Source organism: Atheta coriaria, unplaced genomic scaffold, assembly GCF_025399875.1.
Source record: "Atheta coriaria isolate IRGN ID8LTWV9N9 unplaced genomic scaffold, Caltech_Dcor_3.1 hic_scaffold_3_pilon, whole genome shotgun sequence".
Taxonomy (NCBI): domain Eukaryota; kingdom Metazoa; phylum Arthropoda; class Insecta; order Coleoptera; family Staphylinidae; genus Dalotia; species Dalotia coriaria.
Window position 1 is genome coordinate 11,111,703 of NW_027045445.1, and position 20,144 is coordinate 11,131,846.

Below are 20,144 nucleotides of genomic sequence, written 5' to 3' on the forward strand. Positions count from 1 at the left end.
TCGTTTTTTGTTGTTGCCGAGCAGACAACTGGCAGTACATATGCAATCGTGGCACTAATTTTATTGTGGTTTTATTTTTAACGCACAGAATCGTGAAAAACGTGCGCTGGGGCACAGGGGGCCGACCGCGACTGCAAACAATCAAATCGCATGCACTGCGCCAGTTTGTGTATGCGTTCACGCGACGAACCGGCGAATAAAACCGATGGTAATCATTGAGTAATAAAAATGCAATTCTACGGGGAGAAGGAGAGCAAAACCAACGGCGATTTCCTATTTCCAGACCACACGTGCGTTTAATTTTTATTATGTCTATAATGTATACGATTTAATTCACTTTATAACCATTTAGATATGATTTTTTTTATTAATTCGTAGAATTTCTCGTCAAATGCAGTTTGCGTGGATATCAATTATTCTAAAGACGATTGAGTGAGAGTTTTCTCGTTTTGTAGGCGCTGCACACGCCTTGCTTGATTATACCATCTGTCAATCGTGTACAATGCGCAAAGGGCGTGAAACGAAGTCTAAATAAAGCGAGCGACGGCGCGAAGACTAAAGACCGACTAAAGACCTTCCAACCCCCTTTGTTTCCACAAACACAAGTGAGCATTACTGAGAATTCCATCGGCAAGTGATGAGTTGAAAACGAAATGCCGAAATTCGAATGGCAAACAGCGCAAATTGTAAACGTTGCTTTCAGAGACGAAAAGAAACAAAGACGGCGATGAAAGCACAAATAAAATACAAAGAAACAAATATTATTTGTTAAATATTTTATTTTTGAAGAATTTTTAATTAATTTTAAATTAAAATTTTGATATTTTGTTTTTATTTTTTATATGAAATGTTAATAATTGATAAGGTGCGCGACGTGTGGTTGGATTCGCGACGCCCGCCACTGCGCCCTCTCGACGTGCGCCTCGTAAAAGCGCACCACCACGCCGAGGCGTCGCGACGCTTTTATCACGAGCTTTAGTACGTGTTCGCGCTCGCGTCCGGCCACTCACCAGCTCGTTGCGCGGTCCGAAAGCGCTTTCTACAATGCGCGCTTACAGAAAAAAACAAATCGTAGATATAGCCTAAAAGTTTAAACTTTACACCATGCATTCGGAATATGTAAAGCTTTTTGTGAAAAAATGTAAGTAAAAAACGCAAAATTTCACACATCAAACAAAAAGACTTTGCGAAAAGCTCTCAAAAGCTCAAAATTAACTTTATTTAATACGGTTGGTGTATTTTATGATGTACTAGTGGAAAATATGACCGAAACAAGACGAAACTAATACCGGATGAAAAGTTTTTGATAAATTACTCAGTCAATGTGGATTTTAAACTAACACGACGGAGATCCACCGAAATGAATGCAAAATGCAATGTGTCTAAGTTTATAATCTCTCGGCTACTTACACCGCCCGAGTGAAACGCACGAGTTTCGGAAACACGTTCGAAATCGTGCGGCTTTCGCGCTCGCGAGAGCTTTCGCAGCTTTTAACAAATGACGCGTCGGCGGGCGCAACCAGCGACGATTTATCGCTCGAAACTAATTTAATGTTTGAATATGCGTGCATATTTTCTTAATTAACTTCAAACAAACACATAAATTTAATTTGGACACAAAGCATAATATTACAATCTATACAGTCAAATTTTTCTAGTGTATCGATTAATAGAAAACATTAAAAGAGCATTAGCGCAACGTAAATGAAGTTATTTTTAGTTGCAGACGCTTTTGTAGTCGAAATATTCGCGTGGATAAAATTCAAACAAATAAAACACGAACAAATAATTTAATTTCGCTGCAAATTTGACGTGTATTTATTTTTATTTTTATATGTAGCAAAAGTTTTGAAGTTTGAAGCTCGAGAATTTAATTTAAAATAGTTAGAACGTCACGCATCACAAGTTAGGTTAGATAACCTCAAAGCAAAATGTAGAATTAGACCATTTGTCATGTTCCAAAGCAAAATAAATTACATCTGACTGTCAAGGTTTAGCCATCAGTCTGCATTTCCCGCCGCCCAAAAATAATATATTGCGTTGTCGCATTAACCAAACCGCATTAAGCTTTCATACATTTAAAAATTACGAGCAAATAAAATAAAACTCAAACGGAAATTTTCTCTTCCCCCGTGGACTGACTGAGAGGAAATCAAATACTCGAAAATTATCGCAGGTGTTTGTAAGCAAACAGAAATTTAATTGAATTTCCCCACAAATCAATAAAATAAAATTAATGTTTCAGGATAAATGATTGAATCATGATGCTTGAAGATAGTGAAACGTTTTATGCTGAAAAAATGTGATTAAATAAGTGAGGATAAAATAATGTGAAAAACAATGACACAAAGAACACCAGTGGACAACGCAAACGCGACGTCATACGAAGCCAACTCGACCTACATCAACGCCACCCTCTTCAACCATCCGACGGCGGCGAATATTTCCACATTGGAAATCTTCGACTATCGCCATCAATCATGGCCGCTCATCCTTCTTGTGGTGCTCAAGACAACCCTAATGGCGTTGATCATCATCGCCGCACTCTTCGGGAATCTCCTCGTGATTGTTTCAGTGATGCGACATCGCAAGCTGCGCATCATCACCAATTACTTTGTGGTCTCGCTGGCACTCGCCGATATGCTCGTTGCCATCTGGGCGATGTGTTTCAACTTCAGCGTGGAGATCACGGGCGGTCGATGGTTATTCGGGTACTTTATGTGTGACGTGTGGAATTCTTTAGACGTCTACTTCTCGACTGCATCAATTCTTCACTTGTGTTGTATATCAGTCGATAGATACTATGCAATTGTGCAGCCGTTAGACTACCCGTTGATCATGACCAATGCGAGGTTAGGTGTGATGTTGGCTGTGGTGTGGTGTTCGCCGGCGCTGGTGTCGTTTTTGCCTATATTCATGGAGTGGTATACAACCGCGGCGAACTTAGACTTTCGGAAACGTAATCCGCAGTTGTGCTCGTTCACCGTAAATAAACTATATTCGGTGATTTCGTCGAGTGTGAGTTTCTGGGTGCCCGGCATGGTGATGATTATCATGTACTATCGCATCTATATGGAAGCTGACCGACAGGAGCGGATGTTGTACAGGTAGAGTTGAAATATATTATTGTTTGTATTGTCCCAGTTCGTATCGATTATAAGTACAGCTAATATTGACTAAATGTTCTTCTTGAAACCTAATAATTAGGAACTGTGTTGTTCGTAGAGGAAAAAAACATATGGCACATGTAATTGTGGTTTTAACCTCAATTTATGGCTATTTATTTTACTCCGGAGACAATTCAGTTTAAACTGTACGGGGAATTTTCGTGGGTGTACTCTATACAAAACAATGTCATTAATTAATCTTTGTATGAGTGAGGGTGAACATGTAGAATACGAGTACAACTATTATTTCCTTGAGTAGCAGGTAATATCAAATGACATTAAATTTTCACGGCGCATCAGGAATATACATGTACAGGGTATTTTAAATCAAATAATTTATTGTTCAAATTAATAAAAAGGGAAAATTTTAGGTTTTTTAATTTAGAAATCTAAATTTGAATAAGAATTATTAAAAAATTGTAACTTTGCTATTCTGGCGATAGATGGCTCTATTGTCAATTTCCAGTGTAACTCTGCAACCCGTGAATCCCTACTATTAACCTCACAACGTTCAAATTAAATAAAAATATCAAAATATTTGTTTTTCCTTTCTATCTTCTTGATTTTATATTTAAAAACGAGATACCCTGTATATTCTGAATGCACAAGCAGCAAAAAAGTGAAAAACCTTGGAAAATTGCATGTAAAATTCATAGATTTACCTACATCGATTGTTTTTCTTCTTTTAAAAATATCACCTCACAAAAATACAAAAAAATCTATTCCTGCGCGTTTCACACGTTCGCACTATCAAAATGTAAATTTTAAACTTTAAAAATATTCTATAGTTAAACGTTCCTGAAAGCACCATTTCAGTTAAAGCTCTCGTGCGTGTGTGTCTGCTAAAATACAAATAGAGAAGAAAAAAGAGTAACGCCTTAAAAGCTTCGCGCATCCTGCCATCTTGCTTTCTTGCTGCGGCATCTTTCCGGCGGCGTTTTCGCACGTCCTGTTCCGGTTTGCTGTTTTCTACGCCCTCCTTAAACGTAACTTACTAAGTAATACACTCACTTGTACTCGCACTCGCAGTGCGGCGAAGAAATAAGTTTATAATTGAATTAGTCGCGGCGTTTTCGCCTTCACACATGTGCTCATTGTATTTGCGTTGTGGTTGTCAAAGCCTACGCTCTACCACAGCTTCGACAGACACTTTGTGAAAGTGCATTAGCAGGGAATATAACGCTTTCATCCATGCGCTGAGAACAAAGCCAAGGATGTAAGATTTTCTACCAGGACTAATTTTATTATGAAATTTCATACTGGAGTAATAAAGCTAAAAATTATCGATAATTTTTTGTTAGATTTTTGTCCGTTTGGCTAAACATGATTCAAAACAAACAAAAAACTCAATAAAAAGATCTTCTAATAGGTATATTATTACGAGTAAGTTGATTAAATCAAGAGGTTGCATTTTTTGGTCTTGTTTATTCGTTTTTGTTTCGTTTTTTGTTCATCGGTGGCTCATGTAATGAGGGCTTTTGTATTCTAGCAATTCTCGAATTGTCTATTTTCGTCGATGTGATTCGCTTTACGCAAACAGCAGCAACCGGCAAAAAGCGATTGAATCGGTCTAGACGAATCGTTTCAATAATAGATCTTTCGGAAGCCATAAGGCATTCAAGAATGACATCCCCATATTAAATATTAATATAATTTTTTAAATTTAAAATCGAGTTAAAATTAGATTTAACAGCGTTGAATGAATGTTATGTATATTAACTGTGTGTCATCGCTGCAATTTGCCAGGAAATTGCATGCAAATGTACATTGTTTGCGTCTATTATTATTCCCTCAGTACCCACAACAAGTGTGACGCAATCACACACAGTAAATATTCTATATTTATTGCAATAATAAAACGCAGATAAAAATTAAAATAAATTTAATTTTTTTTTCAAAGTTTGCATTTTGAAAGTGTAAAAATAAGCAAACAAAATACGCCAAGAAGAAAAACGGTTGTGTAAACAGAGCTTTTGCAAATCCGATTACAAATAGAAGAGGAAAGAACAACTCGAAACGGTCGAATCGACTTTCAGGATTTTGTTCGCCCAACTTTATCTGCGCGCAATCTAAGTTTTAAAACAAATGCGTCGAGAAGTTTCTACTATACAACCATCTTTATAAATCTTTATAAATCTTTATCCAACCACTTTAATCGCAAATCTGTGGAAACATTCCAAACACCTAGAGTGTAATTGAAATTTCAATTCAATTAAGTATTAAATCCAACAGAGCAAAAACAGAACAAAAAATAACACAATTTTGTTTTGTTTCAGCGATGAAATATAATTAACACAAGATTAATTGATGAAATTGTTGTTAATTAACGTGAATTTAACGTGATTTGACATAATCTGACGCGGTGCTCACTTAGCATCGTCTTTCGAATGACATGCAAGTTGATAAACACTTGAGACTTTATGAACATCCGTTGTTATGCCTGCCAAGAACCCGCCGCAGTCTCGCTTGGCCTCAAATGCGGTTACGTCGTTTGCCAATTAACGGTGAACTGCGCTTCCCGCCGCCCAAACAGTTTCAAGCATCCTGCTGTCCACTTCTACTCCTGTTCCTTTGCATGTATATATATAATATTGTACTCAAAGGTAACCAGGCAATATTATAGTAGTGTAGGTATATCAATATACACACGATATTAATGATTGAGCCTTCGTCCACAAACGGATGAAACATAACATAATTTCATTATAATCTAAATATAGACAACTAAATATACAAGAGTAAAAATATATTAAGCGAATTATATTAGATATGTATATTGGAATTGTTTGGATAGGTTGAAAAAAATATATTTTTGTCTTTTAATTTCTAATCTTGAACTTATACTTGAGCAATAATACGCTAGACGTGACGTCATTGTTGAGTTATATACTATATAATTGCCCGTGACTACAATTTCTCTTCCTTTCTGGTTAAGCCTGATAGAGGAAGTGACGTCAGTTTTATGTTTTATGCTTTGATTGGAATTTTGCACATCTTAGCGGATTTTTCTCCAAATTTTACTGTTAATCTTGTATTAAATAAATAAATAAACACATATTTTGTATTCCATTGTATAAATTTTATCTATAATATAAAAATGAATCGCAAAATCTGTTGGTAAGCGCATAACTCAACAACGCTGGAACCAATTTGGCCAATTCTTTTTTTAAAATGTTTGTTAAAGTCCAAAGATGGTTTTTACGATAAGAAAAATTTGAATAATTGCCGGGAAAACCCTAAACACAGCCCTTTTCTATAGGATAAAAGTTGGCATACAGATTCAATTATAGTTATAGTTAAATAGTTTAATCCGAGATGGCGCGCTGAAGTACATTATTAGCAATTCTTTATATAATTAACTTCTTTAAATAAAATTGCGAATCTTATTGATTGAATAGGCACATATTATGTCTAGCAGAAGAGAGTAAAAACTAATTACATTTTTATTAAACACTACTAGGACAAAGTCGCGGGCAAAAGCTAGTTAATTAAATAGATATTTTTGTAATTTTATATTTTTGTCATTAAAAACAAGCAATTAAACAGAAAATAATCTTACATTTTGTTTCATAAAATCTTTTTCCATTTTATTAATGCATCTTCTGGTTGATATAATTAATGTCATCGATTAAATCGTCTTTCATTGTTTCATTAAGCTTGCTTTTGTACAGGAGAGACGAGTCGACAAACAATGACCGATTAGTTTACACCCGAATGGCTTGCGGTGTTCATTATGCTGATGATTACTCTCATAATAAACAGAATATTAATGGATTTCAACCTTATACAACACAGTATTCGTAGAATATAATAAGAAATTTATATTAAAAATACAATACATAATTAAAATGAATTCTTTTATTTTATTTTTACAAATAATTCAAGAAAATAACTCATATTTTACCAGAAAACAAAAGTCTCTTATAATATATTAAACATAAAAGTTAATTAATTATCTGAATGTAAGTGATTTGTGCCTAATATGATAATATTGGTGATATCAGCCAGACCAAGGTACGCCGTTAGTTAAACTCGGTCAGTGGGTGTGCAGGGCAGGTATTTTCGTCTGCAAATCGATAGAATGCATTAATGCTAAATATTTTATTGCGGAATCGCCACCATTTGGCGTCCCGACTCTTCTCATTTAACTTCAAACTCTTCAAACAAAAACAAAAACAACTATTTACTACAACTATTTTATTTATTTCAAATGCAACTCCAACTGCATCTGTAATAGAAATAATTATATTTTAATTAATTTTATTTTTAAATTAAATTCATTATAATCTTAATTAAAACTTGTTTTTGTTAAATTTGAATTTATATTAAAGGGATTTGTGCGTGAGATCAGAAACTCTTAAAACTAATTTATTATTCGTGAGATTTTTGTCAATTTGAGCGTTTGTCTTGAGATCTCTATCAAAATCTCGCAAACTTTTCGGATTAAAATATTGAATTGAGTTTTTGGTCAATATGCGACAGCCTTGAACGTTTTACTTATCTATAATATAAAAATGAATCGTAAAATCTGTTTGTAAGCGCATAACTCAACAACGCATGGAACAATCTGGCCAATTATTTCTTTTTAAATGTTTGTTAAAGTCCAAGGATGATTTTTACGGCGAGAAAAATTTGAATAATTGCCGGGAAAACCTTAAGACAGCCTTTTTCTACAGGAAAAAAGTTGGCATTGAGATTCAATTATAGTTATAGTTAAATAGTTTAATCCGAGATGGCGCGCTGAAGTACATTATTAGCAATTCTTTATATAATTAATTTCTTTAAATAAAATTGCGAATCTTATTGATTGAATAGGCACATATTATGTCTACCAGAACAGAGTAAAAACGAATTACATTTTTATTAAACACTACCAGGACAAAGTCGCGGGCAAAAGCTAGTTAATTAAATAGATATATTTGTAATTTTCAATTTTTGTCATTAAAAACAAGCAATTAAACAGAAAATAATCTTACATTTTATTTCATAAAATCTTTTTCCATTTTATTATTGCATCTTCTGGTTGATATAATTAATGTCATCGATTAAATCGATTAAAATTAAAATATATATTATTAATTTGTATAAAATAAAATTGCGAATCTTATCGATAAAATTGACGAGACGAAGTCGTGAGCAAACGCTGATTTCTGATAAATTTAATAAAATGTAATAAATCATAATCGATGTTGACGCAAGCTTTCCAAATGAATCATACTCATAAATCACACATAATAATTAAATATTAATCAATGCGTATATTTAAAACGTTTTTAATTAAAAAATATGCATGTTTTCTATCAATTGGTGGTTTCCACCCTTCAAGTTAAGGGTGCCGCACCCTATTTTTGAATAATTCATGAGATGCATGTAATCCTTGCCGTACTTAGTGGAATCACGTTCGGGAGTAACGCAATGCTTGATTACACAAAACGTAACCTAAAAATGTTCGAAACTTTCAAAATGGAACGAAAACAAAACGGAATTATTTCGTATTGAAATTCATTCCAACCGCGACCAAACTCGATAAAACCTATGTGTGAATAAATGAAGAATGCAATGAAACGAATCAGTTACAAACAATCCACATTGATAAATATTATTGAAACATACGAAAAACAACTTGTTTTATCAATTCGAAAGGATTGACGATCAATGTAGGGAATATTATCATGAAAAAATCCTTTATTACACTTTCTAGCTGCGTGTTTTTATTTTATTTTTGTTTCGGATAGTGATAGTAGCTTTTTACGTTTCTATTTCTACGCTTGCGGTTGTTTTATCGACGCAGCGATGTATGTAGGACGAAAATAACATAAATTATCATTGTCCATCGTCTATCTTTCCGACTTCGACTTCGACCGACGCGCTAGTATCATTAACCGAGCATATTTGGATTAAATACCAGCGAAATCGACTTTTGGCATACCAACTGTTCCAAAATAACAAATTCCCCAAATTTGGGTAACTGAATAGTTTGCTTTGTTTCATGCTTCACCGATAAACCACCCCTTTCGTGAATAATTTACAAAGCAATAAAATTTGAAAGCATTACCTCTGTGTGAAAGTTGGATTGTGATGTGTTGTGACATTGATATAATTTGGGAAAAGCGTGTCTACGTCGACAAAATTCGATTTCGAGGGTGTATCGCGAGGGCGCGACGCAATAATGCAAAGCAACTCATTAATAACTCGATAACGAGGCTGAACACCCAACGATAATAAAGATAACAACTGTGTGACAATAATTGTTGTCAAGATTCATTAAAAATTTCGACTTGATATTCAATATATATTTTTGTGTATCTACCTATAGTGTGGAGGCGCCGGGCATAATCATATTAGTAACTACTAGAACGTAAAAAATTGTTATGCTTATTTATGTCGATAGGCCAAACTCTAATTTTGTACAAAAACCTTTCCGTTGCAGGCGGAAAAAATATTCTACACAATAACGGCCGAAAAATACAATGGCGAACGGAACACCATGGGAAAAACACTTTTCAGTGTTTTTTAGCAATTACCTGCGCACAACACACAACACACAAAAAAAAAACACACAACAACCGGAAAACACCGAACTGCGCTGTACTTTAGCGAACGCGAATCGAAAATTTGTTAGCGTGACTACCTGCGTTTATGTTTAACTGTGTGCGGGGGCGTAAACAGCGATTTTCTTGGAAATGGGTGATATCGACATGCGGCAATCATATGTACATATTTCAAGTGGCAACAAACACAAGAAATCAAAATTTTTAACAAAAACAAAAAAAATTTTTTGCAAAAAATGTATAAAAATGTCCCAGTAGTGTTAAATAAAAAGGTAATTCCTTTTTACTCTCTTGTTCAAGACATAGAATGTGTCAATTCTATCAATTAGATTTGCAATTTTATTTTAAACAAATTAATTATATAAAGAATTGCTAATAATGCACTTCAGCGCGCCATCTCGGATTCAACTATTTAACTATAACTATGATTGAATCTCAATGCCAATTTTTATCCTATAGAAAATGACTGTCTTTAGGGTTTTCCCAGCAATTATTCAAATTTTTCTCGCCATATAAACCATCCTTGAACTTTAATGAACATTTAAAAAAAAGAATTGGCCAAATTCGTCAAGGCGTTGTTGAGTTATGCGCTTACCAACAAATTTTACGATTCATTTTGATATTATAGCTTTTAATTCAAAATCAACTTAACTAAAAATTAAATAAAAATAGCTAAGCATTATTTTTATCAAGATTTAAGAGATTAAAATTTTATTTCATTTTTTTATAGTTTTTCAAAGTAAAATATAATAAATAAGTAGTTATAATAAACGTCATAACCTCAAAATACCTGGATCCGTGAATTACGGTTGAATTTATGAGCAAAACGCTAAATTAATTAGTGTTCTAGATGAGAAGCAGGCTGGCAAGCCACAAGATACGCCACGTTGCACCTTCTCACCCCGACTACGCTTGCCGCCCCATGCTTCCGGCGCACTTTGCAGCCCACCATCGCTGAACTGCATTACACTGCACTGGAAAGTGAACGCGCAGCGAGAAAATACTAAATATATTAAATCTACAATTGCGCCGTCGAGCGAATCAGAACGTAATTAATTCCTGCAAAAACCTCGCCGGATATTACTTATTCTGTTTATTTTATATATGGTTTTAACACTTAATTTAACGACTGAAAAAAGTTGCGCACGAAAAATATGATATTTACTTGTTTTATGTTTTCACTCGCGAAAAAAATGCAAAAATTATGCGGCTTGAGTGCTCTCGGGTTACCGCTCGGGACTCTCATGTTACGCACTTGAAACAAAAAGAAAACCGAAAAATTTGCGTGACGCAAATATTTACGCAAAGAAAAACACGTCGATATTAATATTTTAAAGACGCAACGTTTTATTTTCGTGCAGATTTTGTGTGTTTATATATTTGGGTCGAGTTGGTTTGTTGGTAATAAATTCGCTTCAACAAGTTGGCTCGCTTCGCATCCAACAAATCGCTCACTGGAACCGCCCGCATTCGCTTCGCCGTTGTGCTGCGCGCCTAGCTAATAAAATACGAATCTGCTCTTTACTTCTTTGATGTGCCTCGTTTCTCTTTCTCTGGTGGTGCTAGTGGTGCTACTGGTGGTGGTGGCAGCGGTGTTTTCCCAGAAGAACACCAAGCTGGGTGGAGTATTAGACGGATAGTGTTTTCCTATGTTCGTACTCCATTCGATCACTGAATAGCCACCCCCAAACTCGTTGGTTCTCTATTCTGCTCTATTTATTACGCGGCTTAGCAAACCGGCGGCTTCAAATTCAGTCTTTCATTTATTTTGCTATTAGACTTGTGAAAGAGTTGTGTTTATGTTTTGCATTCAATTTTTGAATATAGGAGAAAATGTAAAGAATACTAGTAATTTTAAAAACATGTTTTTGTCTTTCATTTCCAAAATATTATAAAATTTTAATTTTTTTTTATTGCATTATGTTTTTTTTATATTTAGAAACATAAATTAAAATTCAACATCTTTCTTCTTCCACCTTTAAAACACCAGTTTTTTTTAAAGTTTTGAGACATAAAAGTTAAACTTTAAACACGGACGACCAAAACCGTAACTAAAGTACTTTAGTCACGGGTTTTAGTCATGGGTGGAGCTTGTGCTTACGCATTTGCCTAAGACATTTATAACCTTACATTTCCCAGTAGTGTGCAAGCGAATTTCGGTGATTTGAAATAAAGTGGAAATAGAAAAAATAGTGTAAGCATCACGTGACTAAACGTTGTTAAACACTCGATTGATTAAGCAGTCGCTACGCTCGCTATTAATCAATCTCGTGACTAAAACTTTCAATAATTTTTAGTGTCACTAGTGCAGTTTTGCAGTTTCGAGTGTCACTAGTGTAAATCGTGTAAAAATAAAAATATTTGTTATATTTGGAACGAAACGTTGCAATTTTTGGCATTTCTGCTCAAAAATACGTAATTTTTGCATAACAACAGTACACATTTCTATATTTTATGATGAATTTGCTAAAATTAGGCAGCAAATTGAATTAAAATTCACATTTTCCTCATTTTTGTTATATTTACGCTTGAAATTCATATTTTTTTCCCTCAGATTCATTCCGATTTTTAATTTTCAACATAAACCGCTTTTTTCAACTTTGCGTGCATAGAAATATTATTTTTCATATTAAGTACACAATTTATATTATCTTATTTGCAATAAGAATTTCTTTAATTAAAATGCTGCTTGTTTAATTAATGCAGAAATTTGTCGCGCGCTATTGGAACAATTAAGACGGAAGAAAAGCGATCGGATCACCATGATGGTGATCACCGGCTGTCGATGGAAGAGACGTACGGATCAAAGCTATCCGAGGGTAAATTACACGCCGCCGTAATTTGCATTCGTCTGTTTCGAAGAAATTAAACACGAACGAACGATATTGCAATGGAAATTACTTTTTCGTCGAACTTAAATTATTCGATTTCAATCGAGTGCAAAAATGCACACAAAAAACGCAAATGTCTCTCTAGAAAATATTGAAAAGTTTTTCTGCAAACGAATGCAATATTTTGCTTCGCAGAAGTTTATATCCCAAGCGAAATAATAAAGTTCAGAGTGGAATTCCACGTTTTTGCCTATATTTAACGATACGAATAAAAAGTCGCCATGAATCTAAATAGAAAAATTGTTTTAATGTGACTCAACTGCGTTGTATTCAACTGCTTTAAAAACTGGAAATATACAAGAGTGGGTGTGAAGTGTGTTGATTCTGTTAATGCACCCGAGTAATTTGCATTTGTTTGTTTCAGGAGTAAAGTGGCGGCGGCGTTGCTCAACAAACACCTGCAGATCAACGGCATCTCGGCGGGGCTGACGTCGCTGCGGCAATCCGTGGACGCGGATTACACCGAGGTGAAGACGGATCCGGGCACGAGCAAGATGAAACGCGAACGCAAAGCCGCCCGCACACTCGGCATCATTGTTTCGGCATTTCTTGCGTGCTGGCTGCCATTTTTTCTTTGGTGAGTGTCAATTTACCTCAACATATATAATAACCCAACGTATGCTACCCAAATTACACAAATACATAGCCTATATTTTGTTTTCTTAAATCTAGTAGTGTTTCTTTTCGAGAATGTTCACAGCAATAAGTAAAATTTACGATTATTGCCACTTAGGAGTGTGCTACATACAGCTTACAACTTGCAAGCTACAACTAACCGCGATGGTGGTAAGTTGTAAGTGCAAAGCTTAAAGCTCAAAGCTCGTAAGAAACGAGCCATGAAGTGCTCGGATTTTCAGATATATCTTTGGCTTTCATGCTACGCTCAATAAAACAAAAAACAGAAAACAAAAGAATGAATAAAAGCGGTTTACCTTTCGTTAAAAACAAAAACACAAAAATATAAAGACTACTTTTAATACTTTAAGTGATGAAACTATATGCAACCCACATTACACCATAAATAAATATCCTTAACGCGTAAATCAATAGAAATTTATGGAGATATGTCACGTAATCTTCAATCTGTAACCAAAACCATTTTCCGTTGAAACTTGCGACGGTGCGTTTCTTAATCGGCACGCTTCATCATGCCGTTTCGTCCTTTCACCACGAAAATCACGCGACGAAGAAGGAAGTGAAAGCAGACTATCAGTCATTAAACCGTCGCAAGTGGGTGTTATCTGGCGTCAAGCCAGCGCCACACTTGAATGCATACGGATTTCATAATTTATAGATAATAATATTAATAATCTACATTATCTTAAGATTGTTTTTGTTTGCAGGTATGTGATATCTACGCTAACAGATTCGAAAACACCGGCGTCGATTGTCACGCTGGTGTTTTGGGTAGGCTACTTTAATTCAGCGCTGAATCCACTCATCTACGCCTACTTCAACCGAGAATTCCGCGCTGCTTTCAAGAAGACGCTGCAGTCGTGCTGTGAAGCCGCCTCCAACGCGATGCTTTGTTGCTGGCTGTGCCGTTCGCGCCGTGACCAAGTCAACTACAGTAATGCATCGAGTGACATCCACATGAACAATCACGGCCTGCGTTCGGCCGACCATCATCATCACTTTCAACAACATAGAAGTACTGGAGGCGGTGGCGGTGTTGGAGGCGGCAGTGGTGGGTGTCATTATGTAGCCGCAGCTAGCGCGAATGTCTCCGAAGGTGAAATCATCAATCTGCAGACTCAGTGCGAGGCAGTGATTTAATTTAATTTTTATTTTTTTACATCAAGAAAAGGTAAATGAATGAATTATTTATTGAGTTTATAAATAAACGAATTTACATATCAGATTACGTTGTGAGATTGGAATTAAACGGCAGCATGTGCCAAATAAATTATACTTGGTTGTGAATGAACTAAAATCGCAACAAAAAGGTCGTTAAAAATTCATCAAGAAAACTTTGCGATTGTAGGCAACCCAAACTACACTAGAACTTATATATTATTGCTTGCATCAAGTTATAACACTAGATGTGCTGGTAAATATTGGGACCATGAAAAAATTAAAAAGCGTAAAGATTTAGCAAAGAAAACCCCGTGTAGGTGATGCCTAAATATTTATTTTCGCTGATTAAAAGCGCGATTCAATCAAATCAGTTTTTAAGTTTAGAGTTTTTCCTTGCTTGCCGGTAATAATCAATGCGCGCGCGTGCAAAGAAATCGTTTCCGAGATTAGCACTCGCATCACGCTTTGTATCATCCCTTTGGGCGAATTAATTTCATCCCTCTCGTCTTGCATCCGCACATCTAGGTGCTTACGCATTCGAGCGATACTCACAACGCCCGTGTGCGCGCGTGTTTTGCTTTTTTTTTATTTTCTTTCGCTGCGCCTCGTTTCGCCTTTCATTTATTTTTTCAGCGTTTTTACACTTTTTCGCTTCCACGGCTGCTTTTATATCGCAATGGCAGCCAAAGACGCGCCGCGGGGCATGAATAAGTATAAGGACACACGGCGCTCGCCGAAAAAGATTTCCTTTATGGCAGCGCCGGACTACGCGCCTTCGGCGGATCGGAATATAAATCAATGCCAGGGTTGAGTTTAAAATCGCCCACACGTACCAAAAAAACACTTTCAGGTTAACGCAAACTATGTTTGAAGCATTCGGGGTTTAGGGTAGGCAACCCAAAATACACTCAAAAAGTGCAAGAGCTAATGAAGCGAAAACACTTGTGGATTTAGGCCTGGACCTAAACCTAACCTTAAAATATGTGTATCATTCGAGAATCAATATCAATATAATAATGTTTAGACTAAATAATTCATCGTTCACCGCTGAAGTTGGTAAATGTAATATTAGTTGCATAATCAATATTTTCCTGCGTCTCTCAGATTGACTTCGTATAATGTAAGTACACTCACCTACTTATTGAAGCAGTGAAACCTCCGTGATTGATATTGGGTACAATATTCAATATTTGTTTTCGAAGCGTACTTACAACAGTGAATACTATATTCCGTCAAGTTGTTATACAAAAGTAATTAACATTTGCAACATTCGCATTCGTATTTGCGTGGAAGATAAAAATCAAACTCACGTTGAGGTGTATTGTTGGTTGCCTACATTACTCCTAATGACATACTCGCAATCTTGCATCGTATTTTAAAACAGACTCCCTTTTATATATCTACATATTCGTGCGTCGTGAGATAAACTTTGATAACTCACTTTAAACGCCTTTCCGCCCGTTTTGATGCGTACGTATATAGATATACACTTGGAACACGATTTTCAGAACGTGAAACGTCGCTTCATGGTTATTCATAAACACTTTCAATCGCAAATAATGCGAACGCGCGAGCGCTCGCTTTTAAACAATTCAGAACGTCGCGACGCCAGCGTCGAATTTCCACCGGTGGATGTCGACCCACATTCTTTCGCACCGTCGAATTGCGACATGCATTTTTTATGCTCACACACATCGCCGAACAATAGCATACAATACCTTCAATTCTTAGATGATATACAGGGCGATGCCAAAAACACACACGCATAAAAAATACGGTGGGATATAAAAAATTGAATAATTCGCATATCAAAAACAAGCGTTGCGGATATGGATATGTGAATATGTCACTGGAGGGAAATCTATCGGGTCGTATTGCGTCGTAAAAGAAATTTTATTCCTACTCTCACGTGCGTCCTCAAGAAAAACACGTTTTTTTTATTTTATTTTTTATTCGGTTTGAAATGAAGCAATTTTTTAGATATAAAGTGATTTATTTATTTTATGGAAATAAAAAAATGTCATCCGCTGGCTTTAGTTTTTATCTCTAGATGATTTTTTTATTATTTTATTTTTAATTTATGAGCGTAAATCGCGTAAATAAGCAAATAATAAATCACGCTTACTTCCGCCCGACGCAGGTAGAAGTAATCATTCGTTATCGTGCGCACAAGCAACACTTCTCTCCTCCTTCTTCAGCCGGAATTCTGCAGGCGCGTAAATATGCAAATCCGACACGAGATGCACCTAAATTTCAGCCGGCGACAGCTATTGTTCGCACTAAATCATCATCAACCTCCTGGCGCGCGCGCTGAAAAAATAAATACACTAAGTTTTAGTTAGTCTAAGTTATTATAGATGTCACTAGTGTATTCAATCATGTGAATCCCCCGCTTGGCGCGCAACTCGATGAACCCAACTAGGCCGCGTAATTGCGCGCGCGAACGTCGCAACTTCCCGGAAATGCCGGCTACGTCCAAATTTGCATACGACACGCTCAGGTACGCGAAGGTGACTTGCAATTACGCGCCTCGAGTCAAAACCCTCTCTTCGCGTTGAATATTAATGCCGCACATTCAAAAACTACTAGAATCGAATCAAAAAAACTTTTCAAATTCCTGCTAAAATGTCGGATTTTCTTTGAAATTTTAATCGATATCAATCACTTATGTATGACTTGCTCTAGTTTTCAACTTGTTAACAAGTTAACAACTCAACTATGAACACGGTTACAATCTGAACAGAGCTGCTATTATAGGTTATGTCATATGACACTATATATGCTACCTTTTGTACACCTACGTAATAATTTAAGTTTGTGGTTTGCGCGTGGAAGTGAAACGCAATATTTATAATGCATGACCCTTTAATATCCCTTCAATTAACCGTTGAGGACCCTTCTAATAACGCCGCGCATAGATAGTCATTAATATTAAATCGTAACCTAACATAACCTAGAAATAGAGATGCGTTTATTTCCGCCATTATATTCGATATCATTTGATGTCGATGAATATACGCGCGTTCGGCTTCCTTCTTCGATGCGATTTCGCATTGTACGCCATTATTCACTATTATTCGCTATTATCATTCAGCGCTGGTCGGCTTTGTGACGCGTTTCGCTTTTGTACAAAACACATTCATATTACATGAGGCATTAAATTAGCGATATTATAAGGTTAAACGATAGAATTGCTGGGTTTTTATAACCTATTTGACAATAGATGGCGCCACCTAAATGTTTTCTTGATGTGGATTTTTAATGATTTTTTTTTATTCTACGACCAAAATCAATACGATGCAATTTCTGTAATGCGACAATGAATTGTTTTCTAGGGCGTTTTTAGACGTATTCAGTGCAATCAATGTTTGATAAAATTCTGTACATATTTCGATAGTGACATACAACACTATACATACCTATTGCTATGAGACGTTTTCGATGTTTATAAATTAATATCAGTGTATAATATTCTATTGTGGATAGAGATCAAGTATGCAAGTAATAAAATTGATAAAAATGGCATATGAGATATGCAACACTGTTTGCAATGTGTTTAATGTATGCAACCAATATTACACTGCAAACAGTGTTGTTTATCGTTCAATTAATTGAAACACTATTGTTTTGCTAATTAAAATGTGCCAATATTAACTAAACGAATAAACAAAAGTCGTTGACTTTAATTAAATAATGAAAGACATGCACATTAATTAATAAAATTGAACAAAACAGGGTGAAACATGTTCATGCAATCAAAATATAATGTTTAGACATTGCTTTTATTATCGAATTATTTTTTTTTGTTTCTAACAAGAATTACGAGCGTGTAATTTACGCTTGTAATATGCATTCAACGGCAATCAATAAAGTAGTGGTGACTAATAAACTATCTCATTAAATAATGAGGATAAAAATAAGCTCGTTTTTGTTTATTTGTCAAAATGTCAAAGGTAAACACGACGATCGCGTTATGCATAATATGTTCGTCCTTGCGCTGGATTAGGCAACTCTCAACTTTGTTGTCAACAAATAACTTTGACTCGGTCCTAAAACCGATGATGATAATACAAATAACTAGTTACAACTTGTAGTAGCTTAATGTGCACGGCCCGTAACATCTTGTGAAGTGCTTCAAGGCTAATATAGGCAACCCAAAACACGTTACACATAACCACACAGAGATAAAACGCAAAAAAAAAAAAAACACGGCAAAAATTGCTCATCAATCATATCAAAATACATTTTTTCGCCGTGAAACATTACCCACACACACGAGTAATTAATTTTTCACAGCACAAAAAGCGAGTAAAATTTAATGAATGAGCAAAAAAAGTTAATGAATGCCTAACAAAACAAAAAATCGCACGTAAAAAGAAATTACAGCGAATTAAAATATACGCATGAATACGTAAAAAGAAACAAGAGCTTATTTTTATCACTTTATCACATTGTAAAATGAAAGAATGATAAAAAAAAGAACGTAGCTGTCAGGAAACAATTGCACACAATTGTAGAAACAAATTTATTAATTAAGCACCAGCATATACCTACATTTCACTCACTTTAGTTAAAGGACAAAAGTTATATTTTTAGATAATATCAGAATTATAAAAGTGTATATTTAATGAAAAATGGCTGTTTAGTGTGTAATATCTAGTATTAGAGTGTTACATAACGATTCCTAGTCACAATTTACATTTAACTGAATGTATACATTATATAATCACTAAAAAAGCTCGAATTAAATCGGACAATATAATAATATAGAGTATTTAAGTGTGTAATATGTAATAAAGTACAGATTATTATTTTTTTAATCGTTTTGTTACTATTCTTGTACGAAACATATTATATATGTTTGATTATATCACCATTCAAACGTTTAAGTTGTTAAGCATTCTGATAATGAGCACGATCTAAGGGTACATAATATTTTAAGCAAAAGTAAATAAATCTAAATGTATAGAAAGTTCCACGACAAAACAAACAATCATTAACTGCATATTAAAGCGAATGTGTCTACACTACGATATGATGAAAATATATAAATATATAAAACGAGAGAAATAGATCTATGAAGATATATTATGTATAATAAACGTTTATAAAAATCACATGTTTGTATTGCGTTTTTATTTTTATTTTAATGTATGCAACCAACATTACAGCATTTGTTTGCTGAAGGTATATGGCGTATATAGGTTAGGTGAGTACCGACAATGCAGTCGTGATAAATCGCAAGAGTGGGTTAAGTTAAGACATGGAGAAAGAGAGTGACATCGAGTAGTGGGTATTAGCATTGTGTCTGAAAGTGTGCTAAGGGTGCTCGACTAGCGTCTCACACAACCTGCGCCGCCGACATCTCCATCAGACACGCCACGGGAGAGCAAAAAGCTGAATCAAAAGCAAACACCGCAAGCGCTACGAGCAAAAAATCTTCACGGGTCCAGGCTAGTCCTGCTGGAAATTATTCCGAAATATTCCAGAGGTAAAAAAACAATAGCTTAAATAGTGAATTTACGCACAACAAAACACAGCGTAGGTAAGTGTTTGGTTTACATATTTTATATGTGTATATTTGGTTGCCAAGCATAAATTTCTAACCTTTTGACCTCTGAAAAATATGATTTTGTTGTTTTTCACGTAGTGAAATGAAACTATATCAGTTTTGTGCGCATTTCTACTTTATACAATTGCATTGAATTCGATTCTATCCACTTGCGCGTTGTTTGTAT

General features: G+C 35.2%; 2 protein-coding genes and 1 long non-coding RNA gene across 6 annotated transcripts in view; 2 read left to right on the forward strand and 1 right to left on the reverse strand.

The window, feature by feature from the left end:
- The window catches only part of sp3 (phosphatidylinositide phosphatase spermathreecae), a 41,496-nt gene that overhangs the window by 7,003 nt on the left and 14,349 nt on the right, over window positions 1-20,144 (reverse strand). Inside the window, exon 9 of one of the 2 annotated variants that reach the window (XM_065299647.1) lies at window positions 16,590-16,716. The exons of the other annotated variant lie outside the window; for it this stretch is intronic. Within the exon in view, the coding sequence (XP_065155719.1) occupies window positions 16,660-16,716 (57 nt within the window). The 3' untranslated portion in view covers window positions 16,590-16,659. Of the gene's footprint in view, window positions 1-16,589; window positions 16,717-20,144 lie in introns of those variants that run through there. 2 annotated transcript variants of the gene reach the window in all.
- On the forward strand, window positions 160-826 carry LOC135789698 (uncharacterized). Of its 2 annotated transcripts, none has more exons than XR_010547639.1 (2): window positions 160-290; window positions 379-826. It is a non-coding gene; the product is annotated as an uncharacterized lncRNA (long non-coding RNA). The 2 variants fall into 2 exon arrangements; XR_010547638.1 differs by having other exon boundaries at window positions 456-826.
- LOC135789693 (octopamine receptor beta-1R-like) lies at window positions 883-19,523 on the forward strand. Of its 2 annotated transcripts, none has more exons than XM_065299650.1 (4): window positions 883-2,182; window positions 2,246-3,107; window positions 12,974-13,186; window positions 13,953-19,523. In XM_065299650.1, exons 2-4 carry the CDS (start codon window positions 2,341-2,343, stop codon window positions 14,383-14,385), a joined length of 1,413 nt encoding a protein of 470 aa, XP_065155722.1. In that variant the 5' UTR covers window positions 883-2,182; window positions 2,246-2,340; the 3' UTR covers window positions 14,386-19,523. The 2 variants fall into 2 exon arrangements, with proteins under 2 accessions (XP_065155722.1, XP_065155721.1); XM_065299649.1 differs by having other exon boundaries at window positions 883-1,141.

Bases quoted from the DNA above. Each gene is read 5' to 3' on its own strand.
- LOC135789693 (XM_065299650.1), top strand. From the start codon at position 2,341: ATGACACAAAGAACACCAGTGGACAACGCAAACGCGACGTCATACGAA. The intron at 3,108-12,973 runs GTAGAGTTGAAA...TGTTTGTTTCAG, and splicing joins CAGGAGCGGATGTTGTACAG to GAGTAAAGTGGCGGCGGCGT. The intron at 13,187-13,952 runs GTGAGTGTCAAT...TTTTGTTTGCAG, and splicing joins TGGCTGCCATTTTTTCTTTG to GTATGTGATATCTACGCTAA.